This window comes from Entelurus aequoreus, linkage group LG12, assembly GCF_033978785.1.
Source record: "Entelurus aequoreus isolate RoL-2023_Sb linkage group LG12, RoL_Eaeq_v1.1, whole genome shotgun sequence".
In the NCBI taxonomy this organism is placed as follows: Eukaryota; Metazoa; Chordata; class Actinopteri; order Syngnathiformes; family Syngnathidae; genus Entelurus; species Entelurus aequoreus.
This window is the reverse complement of record NC_084742.1, coordinates 41,532,883-41,547,522: the sequence shown is the minus strand read 5'-3', so window position 1 is coordinate 41,547,522 and position 14,640 is coordinate 41,532,883. Positions and strand designations below refer to the sequence as shown.

Genomic DNA, 14,640 nt, shown 5'->3' with positions numbered 1-14,640 from the left:
GGACTTTAAACTGCTCAGTTTGCAACACACTGATCTAATCTGATGTGTCCAAGCCAGATACCTGACATATTTTCTTGGATGCTAGTTCATTAATGTCGGGGCTCAGGCTCAGGCAACCTTCATTATCGAACGAAGGTGTTCATCAGTCATTATATCTCGTATTCCACCGGACCACAGTCTTGGGGGCGTGCCTTACGTCACGTCCGCTTTTCATCCCTTCTAACAACGTGCCGGCCCAGTCACAAGATATGTGCGGCTGCTGTACGCACGCATGCGCAAATGCAACGCACACTTGATCAACAGCGATACAGGTTACACTGAGGGTGGCCGAATTAACACTGTTAGAAATATACGCCACACTGTGAATCCACACCAAACAAGAATGACAAACACATTTTGGGAGAACATCCGCACTGTAACACAACATAAACACAACAGAACAAATACCTAGAACCCTTTGCAGCACTGACTCTTCCAGGATGCTACAAAATCCCCCCCCCCCCCCTGCTACCACCAAATCCCGCCTCTCCCCCCCCCCCCCCCCCCCCCACCCCCCCACACACACACACACCTTGTAGCGTCCCGGAAGAGTTAGTGCTGCAAAGGGTTCTGGGTATTTGTTCTGTTGTGTTTATGTTGTGTTACAGTGCGGATGTTCTCCCGAAATGTGTTTGTCATTCTTGTTTGGTGTGGGTTCACAGCGTGGCGTATATTTCTAACAGTGTTAAAGTTGTTTATATGGCTACCCTCAGTGTAACCTGTATCGCTGAAGATCAAGTATGCGTTGCATTCACTTGTGTGTGCGTGCTAAAGCCGCACATATTATATGACTGGGCCAGCACTTGTGGATTGGACGAAAAAGGGCAGTTTTGGAGTCACCCGGGAGGGTTTTGAAGTATGACAATTAGCGGTGAATGCGGTGTTACCACGGCACCGCCGCTGTATATAATCGGCAGGCCAGCTATAGTGTTAATTTGAGCCAAATTTGTTCCGCGGACCAGAGTTTGACACCCATGCCTTAAAGGGATACTGCACTTTTTTTTAGAATTTTGTCAATCATTCACAATTATTATAAAAAAAATATATATTCTTTTTAGTGCATTCTAAATAATAAATAAATGGAGCCTATGGAAGCTGCTCTATTCTGCCTATAAAGCCTTTAAAAAGCATCCAAACACCTCCATTGAAGTTTCATTGCATGATGTAAGTATATATGTAATGTAGTAACAGGCACATTTATAATAACTAGAGATGTCCGATAATGGCTTTTTTGCCGATATCCGATATTCCGGTATTGTCCAACTCTTAATTACCGATTCCGATATCAACCGATACGATATATACAGTCATGGAATTAACACATTATTATGCCTAATTTTGTTGTGATGCCCCGCTGGATGCATTCAACAATGTAACAAGGTTTTCCAAAATAAATCAACTCAAGTTATGGAAAAAAATGCCAACATGGCACTGCCATATTTATTATTGAAGTCGCAAAGTGCATTATTTTTTTTTAACATGCCTCAAAACAGCAGCTTGGCATTTGGGACATGGTCTCCCTGAGAGAGCAAGGGGGGGCGGGGGAGGGGGGGGTGTATATTGTAGCGCCCCAGAAGAGTTAGTGCTGCAAGGGGTTCTGGGTATTTGTTCTGTTGTGTTTATGTTGTGTTTATGTTGTGTTACGGTGCGGATGTTCTCCCGAAATGTGTTTGTCATTCTTGTTTGGTGTGGGTTCACAGTGTGGCGCATATTTGTAACAGTGTTAAAGTTGTTTATACGGCCACCCTCAGTGTGACCTGTATGGCTGTTGACCAAGTATGCATGCATTCACTTGTGTGTGTGAAAAGCCGTAGATATTATGTGACTGGGCCGGCATGCAAAGGCAGTGTCTTTAAGGTTTATTGGAGCTCTGTACTTCTCCATACGTCCGTGTACACAGCGGCGTTTTAAAAAATCATACATTTTACTTTTCGAAACCGATACCGATAATTTCCAATATTACATTTTAAAGCATTTATCGGACTGCCGATATTATCGGACATCTCTAATAACATTTAATATTTACGTATTTTGATAATTCTAAGCAAACGCGGCGCATTAACAATGCTTGCTTTTTTTACCTTCATCACCTATTACTCACTGCAGATTTCATGAGAGCCAACAAACATAATATCACTTACTGTACAATGTCTGCTGTCATGATGATGCAGACTGCTCGGATGTTCATATATTTCCATTTAGATAAGGAATGTTTCATAATCCTCGCGAAGAACACGGGGGTGTTGTGCACATTAATAATGTTGATTGTATAATTCTGAGCCATCTGTTTGTTTGTTTAATTATGTGATTTTTAACTATTTTGGCTGTCATAGTGTACCAACTTGTCGGAATACGTCTTCGTTCTTCTACGATCCAGGTGAGAGGCATGATTTATGAACTACAATAAAGTTTGACGAGTAAGAAAGCAGCTAATCAGTCGATCATATCTTCATTGGCACACAAGCTCGTGATCACGGCACCGCTACAAATAGTTCGTCTGTGTTAGCGCTTATAATAACAATATCACTAATACTTGGTTAATATTCAAGTCACGAAATATAAATGGAGTATTGTTGGCAATATTTTGGATGGTTATTTTATCGGGTTTTATGGGTGGAATTGAGGACCTCCCATTGGCTCTGCTGTAAGCGGACTTTTATTTATGTTTATTTACGAGTCAGAATGCAAAAAGAAATACATCCGTCTTCATGTTTTTCATGAATGTGAAAAAAAGTGCAGTTCCCCTTTAAGTCATCCAAGAGCTATACAAGGATAACATTATATTGCTATATAGACAATGTGTCAAATACTTTTTTAATGACAGTCCAAATATGTTGACAGACATATTGCGTGTGCTTAATGATTATATTTGCATCCTTTCGGTATTGTGGGTGTTCTAATAATCAGCATCAATTCTGCATATTCATGAAGACAGACACGCTAAATAGCTTGCACTCCTTATTTTGCTCACTAAAGGGACGCAGCAGTCCTCTGCGCACAAGCTTAGTAGATCCGCATTGCAACGCAACCATTTTGTTCCCTTACTGGACACAAAATGAACTGTTTGAGGTCACATATGATTGATGAGGTCTTTTGTTCTTTTGGTTTCCTTATTGAAATGTATGATAAGTGAATATTTGCTATGTTTTTTGAGTAAGCAGGAGACATTTACTACTTTTTATGGGCATTTTAGAAGCAGTGCTGCAGTGCATCTACACTGACACCACTTTTTTTAATTTTTTTTTATTTTACCGCTGAAGGTGCATGGGAGGCAGGCTGCACGACTGTGCTTAAGACACAACAAATGCAAACTATAAGAAGTTTATGTTTATATATATATATATATATATATATATATACAGGTATATATATATATATATATATATATATATATATATATATATATATATATACAGGTATATATATATATATATATATATATATATATATATATATATATATATATATATATATATATATATATATATATATATACGTTTGTACACAGTAGCAATCAAAAGTTTACGTACACTTGTAAAGAACATAATGTCATGGCTGTCTTGAGTTTCCAATAAATTCTACAACTCTTATTGTTTGTGATAGAGTGATTGGAGCACATACTTGTTGGTCACAAAAAACATTCATGAAGTTTGGTTCTTTTATGAATTTATTATGGGTCTACTGAAAATGTGACCAAATCTGCTGGGTCACAAGTATACATACAGCAATGTTAATATTTGGTTACATGTCCCTTGGCAAGTTTCACTGCAATAAGGCGCTTTTGGTAGCAATCCAAAAGCTTCTGGTTGAATTGTTGACCACTCCTCTTGACAACATTGGTGCAGTTCAGCTAAATGTGTTGGTTTTCTGACATGGACTTGTTTCTTCAGCATTGTCCACACATTTAAGTCAGGCCTTTGGGAAGGCCATTCTAAAACCTTGATTCTAGCCTGATTTAGCCATTCTTTTACCACTTTTGACGTGTGTTTGGGGTCATTGTCCTGTTGGAACACCCAACTGCGCAAGACCCAACCTCCGGGCTGATGATTTTAGGTTGTCCTGAAGAATTTGGAGGTAATCCTCCTTTTTCATTGTCCCATTAACTCTCTGTAAAGCACCAGTTCCATTGGCAGCAAAACAGGCCCAGAGCAAAATACTACCACCACCATGCTTGACGGTAGGAATGGTGTTCCTGGGATTAAAGGCCTCACCTTTTCTCCTCCAAACATATTGCTGGGTATTGTGGCCAAACAGCTACATTTTTGTTTCATCTGACATCACATGGACAAAGATAAGACCTTCTGGAGGAAAGTTCTGTGGAAATGAAACAAAAATTGAGCTGTTTGGCACATTGCTGTATGTATACTTTTGACCCAGCAGATTTGGTCACATTTCCAGTAGACCAGGGGTGGGCAATTAATTTTCACCGGGGGCCGCATAAGCAACCTGAGCCCTGCTGGAGGGCCACACGACAATATTTCAATTAAATTTTGCTCAATATTATTTTTGATATACCGTAAGATAAATAATAATGATGATAATAATAATAATAAGTAATAATAATAATAATAATTTAATTTAACCTAACTTAACTTTATACAAAAGCAGATTGCTTTTGATGGTCACTTTATCCTGCATTATCCAACATTTTTCCCCATCAGATTTGGACAACCATCCGTTGTTAAAAATAGTTTTTAATCATATTTATTTTATATTGTTTTTTATATTGGTTTTATATGTAATTGTTTTTTCTTTTTATTCAGTCATTGGTGGAGCTAAGGATAATATTTGAATATTGTTTTTAATATTGTTGTGCAGCACTTTGGAAACATTTTGTTGTTTAAATGTGCTATATAAATAAAGTGGATTGGATTGTCAAACCTGCCAGCTTGTCCCATTTCAGTCCTAACATGTCCAAACACGCATTTACCTATGTGAACAAGTCATTACCTGTGGTTGTCTCTTTAATTGACTGCATGGCTGCCAGCTCCTCCGTGATTTGAAAGTCTGCAGTTATCCCACGTAAGAAGAAGAGCAGCTGGGCGGTGTCACGTACATCACAGCTCTCATCCAAAGTTAGCGAAAAACAGTCCATGTCTCCGGGCCATACTTGCCAACCTTGAGACCTAGGGGGGGGGGGGGGGTCTTGGTCGGGGGTGGGGGGGAGTTGTTTGGGGGCGGGGGGCGTGGTTATTTACAGCTAGAATTCACCAACTCGAGTATTTCATATATATTTCATATATATATATATATATATATATATATATATATATATATATATATATATATATATATATATATATATATATATACATATATATATATATATATATATATATATATATGTATGAAATACTTGACTTTCAGTGAATTCTAGCTATATATATATTTTTTTAAATTTTATTTACATAGAAGAAAAAAACAAAACTTGAATTTCAGTGTTCCAGTGGCTATCCATTAGATGGCAGTATTGTCCTGTTTAACTTCTCCGTTCATGAGTATATCATTTCGGCCGCCATGTCTGTAATTTCCTCGTTCTTCTGCTTCGTCTCCTTGTTGTGTGCGCAGTTGTGCACTCTATAAAAGCCCTAGATGTTATGACATCTTTGGGCAGGCAAGCTGTTTATTTTGTGGGAAAGCGGACGTGAGAACAGGCTGTCCCCACTCAGTCTCAGGTCCGCATTGAGCTGGAGGGGGCGTGGCCTCCAGCTCCGACTGAATACCGGGAGTTTGTCGGGAGAAAATCTCTGCCGGGAGGTTGTCGGGAGAGGCGCTGAATATCAGGATTCTCCCGCTAAAAACGGGAGGGTTGGCAAGTATGCTCCGGGCATATCAGCGCAACAGAGTCCAATAAGCACTCCTTAATAAACTCTCCGTCAGAAAACGCCTTACTTTTTCTGGCGCTTTTGTGAGAAATGACGAAACTTGTCCTGACGGCTGCATCTCTGGGGGTGTGAAATATGGCAAAAAGTCCTTGTTGGGTTTGCAGTTTTACCATCAACGCATCGGCCTCCCTTGCGCGTGCTTCATCAGACACATCCCGGTATTTTCCCTCGTGTTTCTTCGTGTAGTGGCGATTAAAATTATATTCTTTAAACACAGCAAGCTGTGTACCACAAATTAAGCACACGGCTTTACCATTAATTTATGTAAAGAAATACTTGCCAGTCCATGTCTTGTTGAAAACACGCCATTCCTCATCAACTTTTCTTTTTTTAGCGTCTCATCAGTTGTCTCTATGCACCTTCACTCACAGGTTCCCCCCGGACATACGGCATAAATAACACATTTCAAAATAAAAGCAGCACAGTTGTATTGCGCGCACGACGTAGATGTTTTTTAAATTTTATTTTGTAATTTGTGATTGCGCCGTTCAATTCACTCACAATCGCACACGCGCATACGTCCACACGGAAGTAATACAAATAACGCTTTTCAAAACAAAAGCAGCACCGTTGTATTGCACACTCGACATAGATACTTTTTGAAATATATTTTGTAATTTATGATTGGCCTCAGGCGGGCCGGGCAGGGATGCGCAAAGGGCCGGATGCGGCCCGCGGGCCGTACAATGCCCAGGTCTGCAGTAGACCCATAATAAATTCATAAAAGAACCAAACTTCATGAATGTTTTTTGTGACCAACAAGTATGTGCTCCAATCACTCTATCACGAAAAAATAATTGGTGTATAAATTATTGGAAACTCAAGACAGCCATGACATTATGTTCTTTACAAGTGTATGTAAACTTTTGATCGCAACTGTATGTTAGTCATATACGTATATTACATGTGAAAAAACTAACATCCTTGAAAAAAATACTGAAGGATACTAAAACGCTTCAATTGAATTTGTTTTAACCAGCCCCAGGAGCTATGAAATTATAAAACGATGTTGCTGAATAGACAATATGTTTAAAAATGATTATTTATGACCGGTCAAATACAGAAAGTGATGACACTATCAATAACTGGAGAAGGGAATAGGATTAAATATGGTTGCTTCTTCCTCACGTGTTGAATTTTTTAAAATGTGGTGTTTGCATATTCCAGACCAAAAAAAGAGGACATCCTTGTTTACCCTTTCACAAAGCTAACAGACACTTTTTTTGTTCCGGGAAACGCGCCGGTTGTGGATATATCATCCTTCGCAATTCCCTGAAAAGAGCGTATAAATCTCCCCCTAATTTCCTTTGTGCTGTTAGTGGGATGAAAAGCATTAAAAGGGAGTTGTAAAGTTTTCGAGGTCACTCTGCCATAAAATAAATCCCGCATGTGAGAATAAGGTCAAGGCGACTGTTTGTGTCACGTCAACAATGCACATGTTTATTGTCACGTTGACAGTGGGAACAGGCAAGCATCCTCCTTCCCAAAAAATGAGTGTTCGCAACTCAGCGCGGACATTTCGTTTTCATTTCAGTATTAGCCCCCTGCCCGCTTCCTTTATGGGAACTCAGAATTGTTTATCACAGGTGCTTACTTGGGTAAAAGCCTTTTAGCGCCTTAGCCAGCAAAAAGGCCAATGTTGGCAGGTGGAGATTGATCTAAAGGGGAATCCAATTTTTCTGTTTCATAGTGTTTGGAGGAGCTCTCACCTTGGTAACAAGTCAATCTGGAGCTGGAGGAATTTTTTTTTTTTTAGGATTCTCCTCCTCAAATCCGCTAAATAACCGGCTTGTCGGTGTCCGACACAGGAGCTCAGGAGAAGGGCATGTGCATGGTGGGAAGGGCGGTGGGCTGCTGCAGACAGTAGAGCACTTCTCCGTTTCCTCCCCTCTTACCTGGTAGTGAGCATTGCGCCAAGACAGTTTCCATAGTAACCGCCAATGGAGGACCATCATTTCCAAGGTGCAGTTGATGGTGATGTGTAGGATGGTGCATACATCCAAGGACAAGTCTGGGTGGCGGTTAAAAAAAAAAAAAAAAGGACAAGAAAGCCACTTTTACAGGTCAACAAGGACCAAGTAATGGAGAAAATAATATTGTCAACATGTAGCTGGATGCTGCTATAATCCCGAATGCAGAGGTGGGTAGTAACACGCTACATTTACTTCGTTACATCTACTTGAGTAACTTTTGGGATGAATTGTACTTCTAAGAGTAGTTTTAATGCAACATACTTTTACTTTTACTTTTACTTGAGTATATTTATAGAGAAGAAACATTACTTTTACTCCACTCCATTTATCTACATTCAGCTCGCTACTCGCTACTGATTTTTATCGATCTGTTAATGCACGTTTTGTTTGTTTTGGTTTGTCAGACAGACCTTCAAAGTAGGATCTATGCATGCCTGCGTTTCACCAATCACATGCAGTCACTGGTGACGTTGAACCAATCAAACAGAGCCAGGCGGTCACATGACCGTCACACGTGGACCCCGACTTAAACAAGTTGAAAAACTTATTGGGGTGTTACCATTTAGTGGTCAATTGTACGGAATTTGTACTGTACTGTGCAATCTACTAATACAAGTTTCAATCAATCAATCAAGGAAAAAAGACACTTTTTTATTTCAACCATACCTCTCTCAAAAGCCTAAAGACTGACCGCACAGTTCCTATCTTCACAATAAAAGTGCTGCTCCATCGCGCCTGCGCTAACAAAATAAGAGTCTCCGAAAGCCAGCGCAAACAAGCTAGCAAGCTACGGAGTTTGCCGCCAATGTATTTCTTGTAAAGTGTGAAAAAAAGGAATATGGAAGCTGGACAAAGAAGAAGCCAAAAACCAACCACTTTCATGTAGTATTAGACAGAAAGGAGGAACTTTTTTTCTCCTCCATTTGAAAACGTGGACGTTATCAGCACTGCTGTCTGATTCCAATCAATGCAAGTCATCAGAATCAGGTAATACACCAACTTATATTCTTGTCTTCATGAAAGAAAGGAATCTATATGTTAAACATGCATGTATATTCATTAAAACACCTTTAACATGTGAACAAAAACGGCAAAATAAATAAATATAAATTATATACTGTATATAAAATGTATATATATATATATATATATATATATATATATATATATATATATATATATATATATATGTATGTATGTATGTATGTATGTATGTATATGTATGTATGTATGTATGTATGTATGTATGTATGTATGTATGTATATATATATATATATATATATATATATATATATATATATATATATATATATACATATATATATATATATATATATATATGATATGATATGTGTGTTTGTATATGTATATATAAATGTATGTATATATATATATATATATATATATATATATATATATATATATATATATATATATATATATATATATATATATATATATATATATATATATATATATGATATGTGTGTGTATGTATATGTATATATGAGGTAGATCACCTCGACTTGGTCATTTATTAAGTAATTGATTAACGTTGAAAAATGTATTGGGGTGTTACCATTTAGTGGTCAATTGTGTGGAATATGTACTGTACTGTGCAATCTACTAATACAAGTTTCAATCAATCAATCAATGAATGCCTACTGAGCCTATGGTGCTGTTAAGTTATTGTGGCTCAATTTGCCTTAATTTTTTTTATTTTAATGTATTATTATTTAATATATATTATTGTTTTAGTTGCTTAAGAGATATTCCTGGCTCTGAATTTGCTCATTGCTATTTTTATGTTTTTGTGCATTATTTGTTGCCGTCATCATTAAACGAAAAGGTTACTCATCAGTTACTCAGTACTTGAGTAGTTTTTTCACAACATACTTTTTACTTTTACTCAAGTAAATATTTGGGTGACTACTCCTTACTTTTACTTGAGTAATAAATCTCTAAAGTAACAGTACTCTTACTTGAGTACAATTTCTGGCTACTCTGCTTACCCCTGACTTTTCTTGCTGTTTCCGGTGCCGGCAGTTTGGCTCCGACCTCTGCTCCAGTCCGCGAGGCGCCACGGTTCCAACGGCCTCCACAGGGGGAGCTGTGGCTGAAGGCAGAGCGCCCGTGCAACAAAATTCAGGCAGACAGGTATGGCCATTTTGGATCTTGTCTCTGTACGTCGGAACCTCGATGTACGAACTTAATTGGTTCTTCAACGTGGTTCGCTAACCGGAAAGTTTGTATAGTGAAGCAGAGTTTCCCATAAGAATCAATGTGAACATGAACCATTGGTCCGAGCTTTGACAAAAGTCCCTATATTAGTAAAAAAAAACACTATAATGTATATATATACATATATATATTAGGGTTGTACGGTATACCGGTGTTAGTATAGTACCGCGATACTAATGAATCATATTTGGTACTATACCGCCTCTAAAAAGTACCGGTCCCCCATCGGCAGCGCACAATTACGGAGTACTTACAAGCAGACACAGTGTGTAGACAGAAAAGGGAGAACGGACGCATTTTGGCTTAAAAATTAACAATAAAGGTGAAGTTATAACACTGAAACTCTCTCAGGAAGAGGTGCTTTAAGACATGGCTTGCTAGCTAGTGGCTAAAGTTAATCCGCAGTCGGCAGTGTTTTAGCTACTTCTAAATCACTAATCCTTGTCTCCATGGTGACAAATAAAGTACGTTACAAGTATCATCCCTGCAGGACAGGGAAACATGCTTCACTACACACCGTAGCTCACAGCCGTCAAAATGTAAACAAACGCCATTGGTGGATCTACACCTGACATCCACTGTAATGATACCAAGTACAGGAGCATATCTAGTCGATACTACTATGATTACATAGATATTTTTTAGCATCACAAAATCTTATTTAGTTTAAAAAAAAATGTATATTATGTTTATAAACTCAGGAAATATACCTGGACACATGAGGACATTGTATTTGACCAATGTATGAACCTGTAACGACTTGGTATCGGATTGATACCCAAATTTGTGGTATCATCCAAAACTAATGTAAAGTATCCAAACAACAGAAGAATAAGTGATTATTACATTTTGGCAGAAGTGTAGATAGAACATGTTAAAAGAGAAAGTAAGCATGACACAATATGTTACTGCATATGTCAAATTAGGAGCCTTTGTTTGTTTGCTTAATACTAAAAGACAAGTTGTCTTGTATGTTCACTATTTTATTTAAGGACAAACTTGCAATAAGAAACATATGTTTAATGTACCGTAAGATTTTTTGTGGTCCCCTTTATTTAGAAAAGATTTTGGTACCTGTACCAAAATATTGGTATCGGGACATCCATCCCATCCATCCATTTTCTACCGCTTATTCCCTGTGGGGTCGCGGGGGGCGCTGGAGCCTATCTCAGCTACAGTCGGGCAGAAGGCGGGGTACACCCTGGACAAGTCGCCACATATATATATATATATTATATATATGCATATATATATATATATATATATATATATATATATATATATATATATATATATATATATATATATATATTAGGGCTGTGAATCTTTGGGTGTCCCACGATTCGATTCAATATCGATTCTTGGGGTCACGATTCGATTCAAAATCGATTTTTTTTTTCAATTCAACACGATTCTCGATTCAAAAATGATATTTTCCCGATTCAAAAGGATTCTCTATTCATTCAATACATAGGATTTCAGCAGGATCTACCCCAGTCTGCTGACATGCAAGCAGAGTTGTAGATTTTTGTAAAAAGCTTTTATAATTGTAAAGGACAATGTTTTATCAACTGATTGCAATAATGTAAATTTGTTTTAACTATTAAATAAACCAAAAATATGACTTATTTTATCTTTGTGAAAATATTGGACACAGTGTGTTGTCAAGTTTATGAGATGCGATGCAAGTGTAAGCCACTTTGACACTATTGTTCTTTTTTTAAATTTTTTTTAATAAATGTCTAATGATAATGTCAATGAGGGATTTTTAATCACTGCTATGTTGAAATTGTAACTAATATTGATACTGTTGTTGATAATATTCATTTTTGTTTCACTACTTTTGGTTTGTTCTGTGTCGTGTTTGTGTCTCCTCTCAATTGCTCTGTTTATTGCACTTTTGAGTGTTGCTGGGTCGGGTTTGGTTTTGGAATTGAATTGCATTGTTATGGTATTGCTGTGTATTGTTTTGTTTTTGTTTTGATTAATTAAAAAAATAAAATAAATAAAAAAACATTTAAAATATATACATTTAAAAAAAATATATATATTTTTTAAAAATGAGAATCGATTCGGAATCGCACAACGTGAGAATCACGATTCGAATTCGAATCGATTTTTTCCCACACCCCTAATATATATATATATATATATATATATATATATATATATATATATATATATATATATATATATATATATATATATATATATATTTATTTATATAAATGTATCTCAAACCAACATAACAGGGGTGTAATAGCTCAATCTATTTTTTTTATCCAAACAACACAACATTACAGCAAGCTTAAATGTTAACACTGAACACACACACACACAAACACACACACACACACACACACACACACACACACACACACACACACACACACACACACACACACACACACACACACACACACATACAAGTCTCGTTGTTGCGCTCCAAAAAAAAAAAGAGAAAATATTTTTACCCTATGTCTGGGAATATTTGTGGCATTGTTGAACACTCTGGGAGTTTCTGAGTGATAAATGAGCAGTGACTTCACATAGTTGCTGCTAGCTTTAGCCCAAAGTGGTAGTGTGAGGCGATCCCTCATCAGCTTGTGTCCAGGTAGTGCCTTCTTTTTCACTGTAACAAAGGTCCGCTGTGGCATCTTTGTCGGTCTCATAACAATTAAAGACTTCCTGCGGAACAAATCCCCCTTCAGCTGATAAACTCCTTGAAGTGATGGCACTTGGTGTAAGCACAATACTGACGAGGGCACCGTCGCTCATTTTTAATTTCAAATTTGGTACATTTTTGTCATTTTGACGGATTTTAACAGTGTTATTAGCTAAAGATACAGTAAAATTGTCAGGTAAAAATGTCGCTGTATTTTCCCTCAGATGACTGACAGGAGGATTTCGCTCGCCCTCAAGACCAGCACTGATGGCGGCGGTGGGGGCGTCACCCCACTTGGCCCACACAGAAGGTCCGCCGTGGACCTTTGCCAGTTGTCGTTCCCTCAGCAGGGCTCGCCCGCTTCCCGGCAAAGTAGCTTGAGCGGCGCTGGCAAGAGGCCCGGCCCCGGCGGCGAGGGTAAAATGCCTCAGAATCTGCTGAGTGAACTTAATTCAGTGCTGAACAAGACGGGCCGCAGCGCCAACATTGCTGACTGACAGGACGGCGAGGAAGAAGAAAAGTGCACCCGGCGGTCAGCGGACGGGAAAGTGGAGTTGATGCGGCGACACTTTTCATGTGGAACTATTTATTTGTCCATCGTGACAATAAGTATTTAATTGTAGTAGGACCCAAACATACCCTCAATGAATGGATGAGGCCTGTCTTCAATAATGTACACCACAGGCTTAAAATGCACACTTTGGCAATTGTCACATATAGCGCCCCCTTCATGAAATATTTATTTGCCCATTTTATTTTTATGATGCCTCATACAGCAGCAGCTTGCTCTGCTAACCAGAGTCTCCACCTTTGGCGCATATTCATGGGTTTTCCTCCGACTTGACAGCCTTCTTCTCCACAAACAAACAAAAGAGCTTGGTGACAAAATAGTTATTTATTAGGCGCGTGTTTTAACAGACGTAGTTTTAGAGTCAGAGGTGAGCATCAATAACAAAATCTTTGAAAAGCAAATACTCTTTTCATGTCCTGCAATCAAACATGACTTGCTTTTTAATAAAAACCTTTTGAATTTGAGACGTCAATTGACAGCAGGTGTGCATTTTTTGGTGTGCGGCGGTTCAGGAGGTGAATAGTTTGCTTACAAAAATATTCTACATTGTGAAAATATGCCGATGTTAACATTGGGTACGTTGTCCTGGTCTAGAGTTGTAATGTTTTCTTGTGTCAAAGTACAAAACCCAAAACCAGTGAAGTTGGCATGATGTAGAATACAATGATTTGCAAATGCTTTTCAACTTCTATTCAATTGAATAGACTGCAAAGACACGATATTTAATGTTCGAACTGAGAAACTTATTTTTTTTTGGCAAATAATCATTAACTTATGGCACAGATGGCAGCGACACATCGCAAACAAGTTGGCACAGGGGCATTTTTACCACTGTGTTACATGGCCTTTCCTTTTAACAACACTCAGTAAATGTTTGGGAACTGAGGAGACCAATGTTTGAAGCTTCTCAGGTGGAATTCTTTCCCATTCTTGCTTGATGTACAGCTTAAGTTTTTCAACAGTCCATTGTCTCCGTTGTGGTATTTTAGGCTTCATAATGCACCACACATTTTCAATGGGAGACAGGTCTGGACTACAGGCAGGCCAGTCTAGTACCTGTACCCTTTACTATGAAACCACGCTGTTGTAACACGTGGCTTGGCATTGTCTTGCTGAAATAAGCAGGGGCGTCCATGATAACGTTGCTTGGATGGCAACATATGTTGCTCCAAAACCTGTATGTACCTTTCAGCATTAATGGTGCCTTCACAGATGTGTAAGTTACCCATGCCTTGGGCACTAATACACCCCCATAACATCACAGA

The 14,640-nt window shown here is 38.1% G+C and overlaps 1 protein-coding gene across 3 annotated transcripts in view; it reads left to right on the top strand.

Annotated features, from left to right (window-relative positions):
• arap2 (ArfGAP with RhoGAP domain, ankyrin repeat and PH domain 2) overlaps positions 1–13,841 on the top strand; it is a 275,757-nt gene extending 261,916 nt beyond the window's left edge. For all 3 annotated transcript variants that reach the window (XM_062065971.1, XM_062065972.1, XM_062065973.1), the window contains 2 exons: positions 9,945–10,055; positions 13,029–13,841. In XM_062065971.1, coding sequence (XP_061921955.1) covers positions 9,945–10,055; positions 13,029–13,301 — 384 coding nt within the window. In that variant the 3' untranslated portion in view covers positions 13,302–13,841. The remainder of the gene's footprint in view (positions 1–9,944; positions 10,056–13,028) is intronic.
• The last annotated feature ends 799 nt before the right edge of the window (positions 13,842–14,640 follow it).